Here is a 16,551-nt window from a genome sequence, read left to right as displayed (position 1 = left end):
ATATTTTGAGCTCCACCCAGACATCAGTGATATTGATTAGTCTGTCATAGGTGCTTGTCGACATACTATTCATCACATGAGCATGGTCTTTGGTCTTATGACATACTGGTACAGCCTCAGTCTTGAATCTGAGACAATCGGCAATGCTTGATTTAGATCAATCACTGTATTTGCTAGTTTGAGGATATTCCCCTGACATTGGTACGATGCGTGGTGAAAGTGGTTTTGAACACAATCCAAAGCTTTTGAGATCAATGAAGGGTTCTCCAAGACAGCCAGTTTCCAAAGTCCTTTGACAAGTCTCCCTATTTGTGAAAATCATCTTTACTTGCTAGCTGTATCTTTTAGTAAAAAGAGTTAACCAAACCCGCCCCCTCCCCATCAGGAACAAGTGTAATAAAATTTCATCCTGTGCAATAATGTCCAAAATCTCTACTACAATTCTCTTGAGAACACCTCTTAAGGCTGCCATAAGTTAGTGTTATCTTTCTGAGGCTGATTTGTTTGTTCAGGAATTGTCTGGGTTTATGATCTCTTTAATAACTGTTTTCCTCATTGTTATCAAGAAACTGTTAATTTAACGTTGTGTGTCTTTTGGTTTTGTGATGGAGCGTTATATATATCCATTAAAAACATGGATTGTTTCTTGCCATTAATTGAGATTCCATGCAACTGTCCTTGTTTTTTTTATGGCATTTGTAAAAATCTGTTTTATTTTCCTCCTCAACAAAAATACCTGTATAATTTACATGTTTAGAGGTCAAATGGTTAGTAATGTTATATTTGTAATCTAGAATGGTGAGATTTTGGAAGAAAAGCTGATAGAACATGGTCATTCTGCCTCTGCATAACAGGTGTGTCTCTTCTGCATTGAATGGTGAGGAGCTTGTGAGGGATGGCGGTGTTCCTCTGCTGGCAACTCTTCTGTCTCGGTGTATGTATGTGGTGCAGCCAAGCACACCTTCGACTGAACCATCTGCGATGATTGTGACAAATGTGATGCAAACATTTGCATGTGTTAGTCAGTTTGCAAGTGCACGATCTGAGATGCTTCATTGTGCTGGATTTGTTGAAGATGTTGTACATTGTACTGAATTGGAATTTGCCAGTGCTGCTGTTGATGCTGCCCTTCAGACTATTGCACTTCTTACTGCCTCATCAGAATTGCAAGATAGCTTACTGAAGTCTGGCGTTTTATGGTCAGTACTTGAGTATTCCTAAATCTGAAGTTCTAGTTTGCTATATATCATATATGGCAAGAGTTATATTTAATGTTACTTGGAACAATGCTTATCAAACTGCTTAGATTATTGTTAGATACTATAAGATGAGATAATTGTTATTGTCTGACAAATGACCAAAAAGGTATTTCAGTGGGACTAAAGATACATCAAGTGTGAATAGTAATACGACATGGGAGTGCAAAAGCAGCTCCTAGGTAATGCTGAATGTAACATAAAGAAAGTGAAAGAAAAAGTGCAGCTTAGAGATGATAGATCATAGGTTTGTAAATGACCATTTCATTTGTGGCTATCATGGTCTCTGTTACCCACCAAAATGGCTAACCCTATAGGAGAAATGTTTCTCCTATTCTTCTACATCCAGCCGGCCAACAAGCAGCCATTGACAACCAACACTGTTCACAGCCAACACTAGCTAATGACGTGCCAGTATTCATCTCTGCCACCTGCATCAGTCATATGCTTCTCACCCATCTCACAGAGCACATGAACAAAGGTGGGCTTATGATCAAAAGGTACTTTATTCATTTTGCAATCGGGTTCTTATGCTTGTTTGTACTTTAGGGACTGGGCTTTTTGCATGGATTACGGGGTGACCTAGAAGGAGGGGATTTGACTGTGATCTTGTTCCCTCTCCTTAAATGGGGGGTTAATATTCAACCCTATTCTAGTGTGACCTCCCCTAATGGCCCAATGGGTATAGGAGGGGCACTACTTGGGAAGCCCTGATTGAGATAGAATGTTCCAACTATCTTGATTCCATACTTACCACTTTCCACCTTACATTATGAGCCCTATATTCCACCTCCATTCTTCTAGTTCATTTGACCATTGGTTCTTTAGGATTTGGAACCCATACATCCTTATACCTGGGTAGGGTTTGGAACTTGGCCCTAGGAGGTTGATGTAGCTAAAAGAAAAGTAAAATGCATATATTGGCCGCAAACAAGATAAAAGAAAGAATATCAAAACGCAAAAGATGGTCGGGACATACACATTAGCACATCACCTTTTATGGCCATCACCCGGTTCCTGAGCACCTTATTGCTCCTATACATCATGAAAAGAACCGTTGCATGTCCCAGTCCCGATGGCCAATGAGCTACCTCAATATTGACGGGTAATACAATTGCTATATGTCATACAAAGCAAGCGCTAACCCTTTGAGCTACGAGCAGTGATATAAAGAAAAAATCAAGAAAAAGTAAAAGCCACACAAGAGACGTGGAAAAACAAAGGCCAGGTTGGTGAAATCATGAATCCATGATTGCTCCCTCCTCAAATCTATACACTCAAGATGTGGATCCCCATCATGTTGGTCTCTTGACCATGGTACTTGGCCATGAAGTCTTTTCCCCTCCATTACCATCATGGTTCACATAACACCAATTGATTGAAGGGTGGAATGAGAAAATGTGACTTCCCCTTGGGGGTCGGAAACACCTAATAGGTTTGTCCTTAAACCACCCCTACCTAGGGATGAAACACCATTGCGAGTTTAAAGCCCCAACTTTAGAAGGGAAGCCTTGTTTAAAGTGTCAAATAGCCCTCTACTCTCAAGCTTGGTTCACTTAGATGCAGGAATGACTATTGTGCCTAATGATTTGTTGCTTGCTAGACTTTGTGATGTGATGGTTAAGTGGTTCCACAACCATGACTTGGGCACCTTAATTGGGGCCTAGGCCTCCAAAGAAGCATATTGACACCCACAGGTGAAGTGTTGAGAACTGTGGGACTACGAGCAACAACAGAGCATCATACACTCCCTTGGGCACCTCCAACATCCACAATGTTTTGGTACTTTGCCCTACATTTGATGACTTTTTGGGATGAAGCACCTAGAAACAACATGCCCCTAGCTGATTTAGCACTTCATGAGGAATGGCAACTAATCAAGGGCCTAGATAAGGATGGTCTCACCCCTTGCGACATGGGAGGGCTAGCACCACCTTGGAAGCCCTCAATGTTGGAGTAGAGATTGACACTATGGCCATTTGGAGACCCCCTCAACGTTGGAGTAGAGATTGACACTATGGCCATTTGGAGACCATGAGACCAAGTGTTGACGGCACTGGACCTGCCAACATTTAGGGGGTCACCCCAGTATGAAGTCCCAACTAGACCTCACACCGTTTGGTGTGGGAGTCCCATCCGATATGATGGCCTGATTGCCATTATCTTAAAGATTTGCCTCAACTCTTGCTTGTCAGCACATGAGAGTGGTTCGCTTTGTCTTCGAGAAGTGAGGTTTGCGTCCCTGGTGATTGCTAGTTGTTAAGTTTAGGTATGTTCTATGCTTAGAGCAATTTATTTCAATTTTCACAATTTGCTCAATATCTTTTCTAGATTAGCAATCACATCAACATAAAATTAAATTGCAGATAGAACATAAACATAAATCGCAGAAGACAAGACAAGACAAGAGGACACAAGATGTGGTGCTAGCCAAGGAAAAACCCCAATGTGGGGAAACCCTTGATCAATTCTTCTTATATGTTTTTCAATAGTTCAACAGAGAGAGAGAGAGAGAGATAGTACATATACAATAGAAGTCAACACTTTGACTTATCTAAATATGAGCATAGATCATCTCTAAGAAGATGATACATGAGTTCGCTGAACTCAGTTGAAGACATGCTGCTTCAACTGATTCTCCAAGGTGACTCCATCACCATGTTGCACCTATTATTGTGCTGCACCTCATCATCATGTTGCACCTCGCTGTGCTGCACCATGCTGCACCCATCATCACTATGCTGCATCTCATCAGATTGTACCCATCATTGTACTGCTACATTATGCTGAGCTCTTCATTGCACTATACTACACCAAAATGCATGCTGCAATACCTCATCATCCTGCTGCTACAATACATTCTTGCTGCTGCTATTTGTCCATTCATCCTGCCGTTGCAATACATTCTTGCTGCTGCTATATGTCCATCATTACCATGTTGTCCCATTGCTGCACCATACTGCACCATGATGCCTTCATCATGCTACCACCGATCACATCATTATGCTGCTGTACTTACTGCGCATTGCTGCAATTCTGGGACTGGTTAGGGTACTAATTACAGTCCCTAACAACCCATCAAAATTGGCCCAAAATTGCACCTAATGACCGCTCTTGTCTTCCACAGAGATGCTTCTCCTTTGAGGTAGTTTCAGGCCCAACGCTTTTACCTATCTCCCTAACACAGCTGTGGCATCCAAATGCCTAACTAACAACACTTTCCAACACCCAAACACATTCATTCTTCATGCTATCACTAGGGCTCTTCTCTTGTTGTGTTTAGGGCTACCTTGCTGCGTATAGATTGGGGCAGCATATAGGAGCAGGTATGGGAAACGTATAGGAGCAGTTATGGGCAGCGTATAGGAGCCTTTATGGGCAGCGTATAAGAGCCTTTTTGCTGCGGCCAGGGCATCCCTTTTGCTGCGTCTAAGGGCTGTCTCAAACCCTTCCAAAACAGTGTATGGATTAGGGCATGATTGCGTTTAGCTAGGGCTTGATATGACCTGCATTTAGGGCATGATAGGACTGTGTTAGTCTATGAATAGACTGTGGCTAGGGCTCCAAGATTAGGGCTATTGAAGCTCCCTTAAACAGTGGACAAATCTCCTTTTGAACTGTGGCCAAACCTTCACAAGACCTGTGGCTAGGCTTCATTATGACAACGGCTAGGGCATCCTTCTTTTGCTGCGTATAGGGTCTCCTTCTAGAATTGCGTTTTTCCCTTAGAGATTCTTCTTTCCACTAAAACCCAAAACAAGTGGAGAAGAAGGAATCTGAAGAGAGTTGGGTGTTCAAATGACTTGCAAGGCACTTGTATTTATACCAAAACTTGGAGCACAAGTAGGGGCATTTTGGTTGCTGGTCGACCTTGACGAATTGTCCCATAACACAAATAAAGTCATATCTCCATGAATACTTATCGGAATCGGATGATATTTAGATCAATCCTACACCTCTTGATGAGAGGAGTCCAAGAAAAATATCAGCTGCCATAAATAAGATGACCCACATGGAGTTTGGCCCTAGTTGCCAATTTTAACACTAGTGTTACTTGTGTCAATGGTTCTTTCACTGTAGAGGGAGACGGTGGGAGTGAGTCCCAAGTTGGTTGGGAGGAAGTCCCAACTCTGTCAGGAACACACAACACAACAAGACGTGCACAACTTCTGGAAAAATAGTGCACACGGATGTGGTAGTCACAACACACAAGGGAAGATAACACGTACAACACTCATCGGATGAGTCTGCGCGAGAGCAACGGTTGTTGTAGCAAGTTTTATGTGAAAGGTTTGTCTGATGTCCAGGGAGGTAACCAACATGGGCGAGACAACGTTAACATTACATACAACACATTTTCATTAACATATATGTATTACAACAAGTGAATGAGTTCCAGTGTTAAACATAGGTTAAAGAAACATGCATTACAAGTGTTCAAGATTAGTCTTACACCAATTACAATACATGTGTGAAATCGTGTTGGCCTGTTAGCAGGCTTCTGAATTAAGCGAAAGTTCCAAGACACATCGTTACACCATATATCACTAACCCCATGGGTGGGGCGTTGGAGCCACTACTTACTCCTCAAGGAAAAGATTATAGACTCTTGAGGCTATGTGGGAGGAGCTGAGCTGAAAAGTCCTTTGCATGTACAAATGAGGGGGTATTTATCGCCAAGGGTGAAACCGACCCTTGTGGCTGTTCAACTACCCTCATGACTGTTTGACTTCCATGACTTTTCGACTTTACATGACTCTTCATACAATAAGTGGGTCTCTTGGACTTCACGTTACATTACATTGATTGACAGTATGGCCCACAATAGGATGTGGACGACATGACCCATGACATGACTCGACATGATAGTGTTGGTACATTCATGCTGCTGTTGGGGTGCATGTCAAGCTGCGGTGCTGCTGGGTGATGGATGTCCTCATGGTGTGTCACAGCTTCACCTCCACATGGCAAAGTGCGTGGATGTTTCGATGGTCGTTGGTTCGCTTGATGTTGCTTTCACACATTGCTCCTTGCTTGTATGTTGGAAGGCTTGACAGGTTCGTCCGTTCGCAAAAAGTGCAAGTTCGTCCGTCCGCGAACACATCTTTGCATGATCATCCGTTTGCGAGCAAATCTCTTCGCATGCATCATTTGTTCGTCCGTTGGTGAACTTGTCCTTCTGCATGTGCTCCCTTCGTTCATCCCATTCGTTGTCGCAGCATGTTTGTTTGTGTACCTGTACCTGCAATCACTCATGGCGAGACGACATCAAATCCAAAAACCTCCTAGTCTAGCATTATGCATAATCATTTTAGATGCAGGTGATTGAGAGAGGTAACAAGGTTGCGAGGCAGGATGGAGGCTCCGGGCACTGCTGATGAAAACTGCGCAAGAGTCACAAGGTGATGAAGATGGGCAATCCGGATCGACAGTGATTATTTGCGGGGTCTGGCTCAACTGGAGGACAAAACTGCGCAGTTTTTGAGAGGAACAGTTTGGGCTACGGGAAGGCTGGGCAGGCCAAATCTATGCAATTTTCGAAACAAGTGGGTAGCGGGAGCTTGGCAACCAAAACTGCGCAATTCCTGGAGGTAAACGGCAGCTGGCTGTCGGAACAATGGTAGCAAAAACTGCGCAATTCCTGAGGGGAACTGACAGTAAGCTGCTGGAGCTTGGCAACAAAAACTGCGCAATTTCTGGAGGGAATTTGCAGTCAGCTACTGGTAGCTGCTGGCGGGAAAAACTGCGCTGATGCTGGGAGGTTGGCCAACTGATCACCTCTGTGCAGCTTCTGAGCTGAGCAGACTGCTGGGCAGCAGAGGACTTGCTCATGAAAACTGCACAATTTTCTTGGTGAGTAGCCGGTCGACTGTCGGTTGGACTCGCTGGAAAAGCTGCGCAATTTTCAGAGGGAGACAGGGACAGGTACTGGGTGTCTGTTCGTCTTGTCTGCGCAATTTTTTCAGTCCACGAAGCGGGCAAGGTCTGTAGCGTGTGCACAATTTTTGAGGGGAGTCAGTCCCAAGGTGGTTGCGGGGTCAAACTCTCTGGTTGACCAACATGAAGGCTGATTGATTTGCTTGCGGGCAGCACAACTTGAAATGACTTGTTTGGTGCTTTTGCACTGTTCTGGGTGACAGTCGATCGAGTCGATGGCGGGGTGATGGTCCAACTGTTAGAGGGGAGTCTAGTTGTCAGAACTTCAACAAATTGACTAAGTGTGTGAACGAGTGAAAGATACATATGTGATCCTACAAGCATACACTTACATGACTCGACGATAAGACGACTCAAACCATCCAGACATACATGCTCAACATGATTGACCGACGGTGTGAGCGACAAGCGTGATAGTTGTGATTGACTGTTGGTCGATCGCAACGATGCTTGCGTGATAGTGTATGTGACTCCGTGTGTGAGTGCGACAGATGTTTTCATACCGAACACAACATGTACACAGGAAGCGAAGACCGTGAGCATGACTAGAACATGGTTGCAAGCATGACATTGACATCAACATGCAAGAATTTGGGTGAAATGATCAAGCAAAGTGGGTGCGAACACTCACACGAGCTCACGGAGTGAACCCGAGTGTGTGCAATCATCAAGTGAAACTCTCAAGGAAGGCTCTGGAATTAGATGCAGGCCAAAATTTTGGAGGGTGGTTGTAGCTGCTACAACACCACCTTTGTGCCCCAAGATGAAGTTTGGGGTCCACAGAGGGATATTGACAGACATCTGAGGGCCAACCCTCAGAGGATGATTTTAGATGGCTTCTACACCTAGCTTGACACCAAGAAGCCTCAACGCATGGCTCATATAGCCCCATGCATGGATGGATTTAGCCCTATGATTCACACGTGTGGGAAAATCTTTATGATTTATGTATTGGCTAGTGGGTTGGCTTGTAACCCACCTCATCATTGTGATTCCACTTGTTCATTATGGGCTTGTATGCTTAATTGTATCTATTCCTCCTCATAAATAGAGACAAGTGTTAGAAAATCAGAAAGGCAAAAAGATTTTCTTACTCTTGATAATTACTTGTGATGTTCTTGATTTGTTATTATGTTTCTTTGTATCTTCTTTCTTTTAGTTCATCAAGCAATTACCAAAGCAATAGCACATAAAACAATGGACATCAGATGTAGGCTCACAGCCAGGACAAAACCCCTCTCCAGGGGAAAACCCAGTTAGTAATTCTTCCTTAAATAGTTTTCCAGAGATATTCCAAGACTCTTGACTTTGACACAAACTTTACTCCAACACCAAGTTAGCCTTCTTCCTTACTTGCAGATGATCCTTCTTGACCTGGCAGCAACAACAGTAGCGGCAACACTTTCTTCGACCCAACAACTTCGATCTTGCCTTAGAGACTTCGATCTTCTCTGAAAGACTTCGATCTTCTTTGCAAGACTTCGATCTTCTCTGCAAGACTTCGATCTTCACTGAAAGACTTGGATCTTCACTGAAAGACTTGGATCTTTACTTAGAACCTTCGATCTTGGCCCAGTACAACTTCTTGAGGTGACAACTTAGAACCTTCGATCTTGGCCCAATACAACTTCTTGAGGTGACAACATCACACGGCAACTGGCTACGACATCAACACGACAATTGGTTACGACATCATATGACAATTGGCTACGACATCAATAAGAGAACTTTGATCTTCCAAACTAGGGCACCAGAGAGAGAGGTAGTTGCACCAAAGGTTCGATTTTCCCATTCTCCTCCTCCTAGACCAAACTCGCACTTCCTTCTCCTCCTCCAATTTCACACTTATTCCGGCTTCAAGAGAGATCGAACTTGCTTGTGAGAGAGAGTGCTTCAAATGGAATTCGAATGGCTTCATTTATAGCCCTTTGGTGAGGTTGAATAGCCTCCTTTGAGGCCGACTTGATCATCTTAAGGTTGACTTGATGTGGAGACAACATAATTCATATTTGACTCAATACTTAACCTTTTTACATGATTCAAAAGCCCAAGAAGGGTCTCTTTAAAAGTACAATGACTTTGTTGACTTCGAATAAATCCTAGAAGTCCTTAATGGGGACTTTGACCTAAAACATGATCACCCAAGCGTGAAACCCATGTTTTAATAAGTCATAATAATAATAAAGATTCTTCTCTTTATTCTTTTGACAAGTACATTACAAAATGACTCAAATACATTCAATGAAGATCGAACCTCGTTACATTTTCCAACAAAGAGAAAACTTTGTTATTCATCATCACTTGGAGATTTTAGCCTCTCTTAGGAGAATTTCAACCTTCTTTACTAGTGGGAGAGATGTGACCTATTGACTAGAATTTGTATTGGAGCTATTTCTTTGTCTTTGGAGAAGTTATCTTGGATCAATGATGGATTATTTCATGCAATTTATCTGGTGAGTGAGCCTTGTATTTGATAAATTTTTTCTTTATTCCTAATGTATGGATTATAGAATATATTGGTAATCTAAGGTTTTTCTATTGTGCCCTAACTTGCTGAAAATTAATTGCATAAAAGCTAGACATCATTATTGCATGCATTACTCGTTATATAACATGTGAATGTTATTCCCCTTGGGAACTCATGTTGTAGCTCTCCCAAGCGCCTTTGATATTTCACAAAGATAATAATTAGGGCTTTGATGCTAGGTGTTGGACACCTAATCCTCAATGGGTTAGTGTGGAAGCTGAATAGACAAAGTAGTCCAAGAGACCTTGGGATGTGGAACCCAACGGTCACATAATGTACTATAAATGTATATCATTTGTTAATAAAAATTACACTCTCATGTTTTATCTTTCATATTTCTCTTGCTGTCCATGTGTGTTTAACATGGTATCAGAGCAGGCGAATTCTGGCCCTGCTCATATTTGAGTCACTGTTTGCTTGTGGCCTTTTGTTGTGTTTCTCTCACCAGACCTATGCATTGACCATTAATGTTATGTGGGTCGTGAACTCTCGGTGATATTGCTGGTTGATTAATTCATGTGCTGGTGTTGAATTCATTGTATATATTTGTGTTGGCATATGTATAATTTTTGGTGCGTTGAATGAATACAACAATGTGTGCGTTAAAAGTCCTGGCGCATTGGCTCTGCCATCCCCGACAAACCTGACCTCTGAAATCCGTAGGTCTCTATTTTTGGTCTCTCGCTGACCCGTCTGTCCATAAACATTTGCTGTTCATAAACGTCTGCCAGAAGGCGACTGTTTGCTGCTCCTCTTTGCCATATGGTATTTTTAATCATAGTCTGCACCTTCTGTCTAGACTGCGCCCTCTGTCAGATGCATTTTTTAAGTGAACGCTGTGGTATGAATGCTGAACGTTATGAACGCTGTGGTGGAGTAGCTACAGGCACAGCGTAGCAAAAGGAACAACTTGGACAACGCTGGCATAAACAGATTTTGGAAATGATAACGGGTGGTATAGTCTGCCTGCGGTTCGAATCCTTGGACGGGTTCTTTTCAAAAACGCTGGTCTGAACGCTGGTCATATTCTTTCCAAAGCGTTGAACGCTGGTCATATTTCTTTCAAAAACGCTGGTCTGAACGATATCATAACTAATGAATGAGGGATCAAGTGCTTCTGCGTGGTGATGTTTTGTTAATGGGTCTGATATGCGTGCCTGACTGTTCAGTATCATACCATTGTTTCCCTGCAACATCACGCCTCTCCACATAAGTTTACGTTGCCTTTTTAATACATTCCCTGCAGGTCATACCGTTGTTTGGCGATATGCTGCCATCCCACTCTCTGTTTAATTTCGTAGTCGCAATTACATTTTAGCCTGTATTATTTCTTCCAAGAAGAGCGGAATACCTCAGCGCATGATAGTTCGGGACTGTGGCATGAACGTTTGCTTGGGGCGATGGAGAAATTTGATTGATGAGGCCAACGTTTGAAGTATTGAACCGTCACTGAAACAACACTGAAAAGTCATGGAACCGTGGTGTAGCGGAAGCGTGGTGAACCCGACGTGAAAGAAACTCGTGGTGCTGGCTGTGGGGTTGCTGCGTTTGGCTTCCTCCGAAACTTTCTTGTTCTTGTTCTTGATGGTGGAATAATCCTGGGAGATAGAGTGCACTGGCAATGACAGTGGCAGCTTCTGCTGTGTGGTGTTATATGGGCAATCGGGACTCCTTGGGAAGCTAGTCGCGCAGCACCAGACCGTTCCAAGTCCTGTCAACCGACACCTATTTCTTCTGCGGTCCCTGCTCTTGTGCGCTGCTTCTGCCATTAATTACTCACTCCGTCCCTCTTTGTATCCAGCAGACAACCCTACTCTCACTCTGATTCTGCTTCTTCATTGATTGCACTTGTGTCTTGACCTCATTGTTGCAGGCCGGATTTAGACAGAATTAAGATATATTCGAGGGTTTGGTCCATCAATTATTGATAGGCTACCTCAGAAACTATGTGAAAGATATTCACAAGGACCAGTTTCGGATCGGCCTCTGGAAAGGAGAAGTTTTGTTGGAGAATGTCAACTGCACTTTACGCTCATGAAAATGCGTTAATTCTTTGCATCGCCGAGGAGTGAAGGTTGTATTCATTTCTATGCCATTCAATGTATATGAATGCTTTCTATTGGATCGTGGTGCTGGACGGTGTATTCCATTTGTGATTATTGTGAAAAGCGAATTTGCAGGAGCCGCCATTTCCAAAGTCGTGTTTATTACGTGAGTGCTCCAGTTTGGTATTAAATTCAAAAAGACCGATTTGTTATTACATTAATAGTGGAGCAAATTTCTTGTGTATGAAACTCCTGCCGATTTGCTGGGCAAGTTCGTCAATCCTGCAACATTTTTCTCTAGGCCGAGTCACCTAAACCCCGTGCCAAGTCTGAGACAAATTTGGGTGTGTGGACAGAGTTATCACCAGTTGGGAAGTAACATGGGTGTTTGGGCCGAAGTGCCAGTGGCTTATAGGCTGTTTGTGGATGGACCAATGCCTCATATTGTTGGCTGTGTGTATCAGTTTGGAAGGCACCAGAAATCCTCATACACCAAGAATACCTCTGTGACTAATTGTTACGCTATCCGCTGAGGCCGAGTATCCCATTTATTTGCTAAACAGGTTCACATAATAGATTAAGCTATCTGTCTTTAAAAGGGAAAGTCGAGCACTAGTTTGGGTCATCATAGTTCAAAGGAGTGGGCATTCGCTGATTCCATATCTGACATATTCTCTGTGGCAGACTATTTCGAGATCCGAGTTCAATTATAGTATGTGGTAGTCTCAAGGCCGAGTTAATTTGACTCAAAGGTTGAATTGTTGTCACAACAGTGGTTTTCAAGACTGAATTATTGCATAATATTAGAGGGCGGAATATTTGTATCCGATTTATAAAATTAGTCTCACAATTATTATCTTCCTGGGCACAGACTGTCATTTTGTTGACTATATTCCTTGTTGTTGGAGCAGCATTCTGGGTCTGAAAGTCCTTGCTGGAATTTATTCTCATTGCTTCTCTTCATTGCTAGAAAGTAGCAAGATCAGAGAATATTAATTTGTACCCTAGTCAAAGCATATGAGTATTCAAGACCTGCCCATGACATGGTGTTATAAATATTGAAGTTTTGATAGTCATCATTTCTGATTTGAAAGTGAAGGAGTACTTGAAGGATCCAAGCAAGTTTGCAGTTGCTGTTGCCCCAGTTGTGGTATTAAAACTCATTATAGTCTCTATCTACATATATATATATATGCATTGATTCCTTGATTCATTTGTTGCACATTTACAAAGGATTTTTCTGTGTCTTTGTACTGTGAGTGGGTGTTACTTTTACCCATTGGGTCATAGTTGTGATCAGTTTTATAAAAAAAAGGATTAATTTTGACAATGGAAAATATGGCTCGAATTACTGAAATATTAGAGTTCTTAAAAACTTTGATACATTCCTCTAATCATGATACATTAAAAGTCAGCAAAATTTCTCTCACAGACATTCAGGTCTGTCTACAAAATACACAAGAGAAAATCGATTTTTTGCAGCTTGAATCACAGCTACAGCGAGAAGAGCTACATCAAAAAGGACATAATTCTGAACTTGTTTTTGTTCAGAACATTGAGACAACCATCCATCAACAACAAGTCAATAATGTTACAGTTCATTCAAATAAAGCAGCAGTTATACATGCAGATGCAGAAACTCAGTCTGCACTTCCCAAGCCCATCATCAGACCTTGGGATCAGCTTGTCCACAACAAGCATAGAACTGGTCTTGGATATGACAAGGACTTGTCCTTTCATATTCCAGACTACTCAAAGCCTATTCAGTTTCAGAGTGCTGGATTCATTCATGATAGTTCACCTGCTCCTCATGACAGTTCAGCTTCAGCTGTTCCAGACTCTACCCTTCTTCCACAGCAACAACAACAACAACAACAGATTGTGAAATGCCAACACTGTGACCGAGTTGGCCATTTGAAAGATCACTGTTTTGATCTTCATCCATGTAAGCACTGTCATAAAACCAGCCATTCTTCACACAGATGCTTTAGAAACAAACGTCCTGCAAGAACAAAGACTCATCTTGGATGGATCGCTTCTTGGCAATGGGCATCAACAATCAAGAAGATATTCCAAACACATGTCAGAACTTGTTCCAGAGTATTGGACAGTCTTGCAGTTGAGTTTTCTCCATCATCTCATCTTGTATCTGACAGGGGGGAAATGATGGTCATTTACAAGCTTCAAAGCCACATCAAGCGAGTCTGAGCCACAACCTGCCACACCAGTTTCAGAGTTGTAGCCAGAAACAAAGATGCCTATGAGCATGCCCTCAGTGGGTAATCTGGGACACTTCCTCTAGCAGAAGACTTCAGCTTCTTGCCATTTTCGGAAGAATTCCAGGAACAAAATTGAGAACACTTCCTCTAGCAGAAGACTCCATCTTCTTGCCAGTTTTGGAAGAGTTCCAGGAATTGCATTAAGCATTCCAGAGTTGTTGGTCATCCTTAAACCATCACAGGTTGAGACTTCCCTTTTCAGGTTGAAGTTCTCCCTTTTATGCGAGGTGAGACCTCCTTTTTATGGTTGAAGGTTTCCCTCTTCAAAACAATAGGAGAAATTCCTCTAGCAGAAGACTTTAGCTTCTTGCCAGTTTTGGAAGAGTTCTGGGAACTGTACTAAGCATTCCAGTGTTGGTGGTCATCCTTAAACCACCTCTCTTTATACCAACATTTCAGAGAGCACATTCAGCCTAGTGCTGCCATGCATTTTTGCACATTTTGTATTACAACTCTCTTCTTGGACTCCTACATAACCCTTCGGATTAGGGAGGGAATGTTGGACACCTAATCCTCAATGGGTTAGTGTGGAAGCTGAATAGACAAAGTAGTCCAAGAGACCTTGGGATGTGGAACCCAACGGTCACATAATGTACTATAAATGTATATCATTTGTCAATAAAAATTACACTCTCATGTTTTATCTTTCATATTTCTCTTGCTGTCCATGTGTGTTTAACACTAGGGCATCAAAATATCGTTACTCCTTTGCAAAGATTAACTAACCTTAAACAACCATAGACTCCATCCCCCCTAGGGCGAGGCACTGGCCATCCTTTGTTGGTGATCAAACAAACTTTTATCTGTAAATTTTCTTCCTTTCCCTCTCTTGCCTATTTCGGTCCTCTTAAGGCCAAGCAACCAATTAGGTCTTAGAGCAAATTTCTTGGGAAGAAGAAATTTTGGTGTTGGAGAGTCTAAATGGCAAGGGACGAGTAGTTGCCACAAAATTAGTCTCCTTTGGTAGGAATTCACTTCAATTTCATCCATAATTTCCTTTTCTCGAGTTGTTTGCCATAAGGGTAACCCTAGTTTGGTTTTAGCTTCAACTTGGGGTCTTCTTGAGGGTTTCGCATGCCATTTCCTTAATGGAACATATTGTAGCAAACCCTTTCTTGGCATCTTGACCTTTGGCCATCTAAACTCTCAACCTATCAATCAAGCCCTACGTTTTGTGTTGCCCTAACCTGGTCTTTTCAAGGAAAGTGAATTGTCTCCTCTTGGAGCCTTGTGCCTAAAATCGTGTCTATTCCTTGGAGACCTCTTTGTGTCACCCCATACCTGAAACCTAGAATACCTATTAGGTGACCTATGGACTCCTCCCATTGGTGAAAATCCATAAAGAGCAAGGGGGTTTTGGCTGTGGTGACAATGGGCCATCACCTCGTTGTTGTCACTTAGTCTAGTACTTGCCTCGTAGGGTAACCTTCTCTAAGGCTTGCTAGATTTTGCAGCAATAGTGACCATTTCATGTTATACCATATGCTTAGTTTTGCTCTGCATGCCTATGTCACCGTTATAGTATAAATTAGGATTGCACTTTATGTTAGCGAAATATTTCTGGCTAGCTCTTAATGCTAAGGTTAGTTATAAGCTGTAAGTAACTTAGTTATAGGTATCTTGTGAATCTTGTAAGGTGTCATAAGATTCCCTGCAGTTTCATGATGTGGCATTCATCCATGGAAAGCTTTTTTTGTATAAACGACCTTTATTCTTCTTGTTCGTCCAAATCCAGAGTTTTAATACAAGATCAGTCATTCCATGAACAAGTACTTGTGTTCTATTTCCTAGAATCTCTGTTGCTAAAACCATAATCTTGATCAATCTGAGTCTATATTAATTGGTATTATGAATTCCTAACAGGCACTATACTCTTGGTTGTTTTCTTGGTGGTTTCTATACTCTAGAACAAGGATCCAAATTTTTACTCTGCCAAACCCTGACGAATTTGTTGTCTCACATGTAATGCAGTTCCCTGTGTTAATGGTGATCCTACATGCTACTGTAAATTACTTGATACCAACAAAGTTTGTAATCACACAAATATTCAAAATGTCTGGAATATGAGAATATCCATCATAGGATAAATAATATTATATATAAATGTTTGAGTACAAAAGTGATATGATTGAATACAATGAGGGCCCCATATATATAGCTAGGAAGTGCCCTTTCATAAGGAGTCGTGTCTTTGGGGACATGAACTTTCATAATTACTTGTACTTGTTAATCATTATTTATATTATTTTATACATAGTTATGTTCATAACATTGCCTTAGAAACGATTTGTCTTCAAAGCATATCGATGAAATGGATGGATATTTTTTGTCTCATCATGTTGTCGCAACTTTTCCAATTCTTGGAGTTGCCATCTTTGATGATGCAAGACGATGTGAGCTTTTAATGGTGGAACAAAATTATTGCATTGTGAAATGATCTAACCATCCAAAATCAATCTTCTGCGAAACTTTATGCTTGTAGGCCTCCAAATACTTGGAGTTGCCAT

At 41.9% G+C, this 16,551-nt stretch overlaps 1 protein-coding gene across 1 annotated transcript in view; it reads left to right on the top strand.

Moving 5' to 3' along the window:
• Positions 1-16,551, top strand: part of GRV2 (DNAJ heat shock N-terminal domain-containing protein) — a 466,773-nt gene that overhangs the window by 184,628 nt on the left and 265,594 nt on the right. The window contains exon 14 of the mRNA XM_089425195.1: positions 855-1,199. Coding sequence (XP_089281321.1) covers positions 855-1,199 — 345 coding nt within the window. The remainder of the gene's footprint in view (positions 1-854; positions 1,200-16,551) is intronic.

This window comes from Pinus tabuliformis, chromosome 6 (genome assembly GCF_031772625.1).
Source record: "Pinus tabuliformis cultivar Carrire ecotype Pingquan chromosome 6, CPIR1, whole genome shotgun sequence".
NCBI classification, from domain to species: Eukaryota; Viridiplantae; Streptophyta; class Pinopsida; order Pinales; family Pinaceae; genus Pinus; species Pinus tabuliformis.
This window is presented reverse-complemented; position numbering and strand designations above follow the sequence as displayed.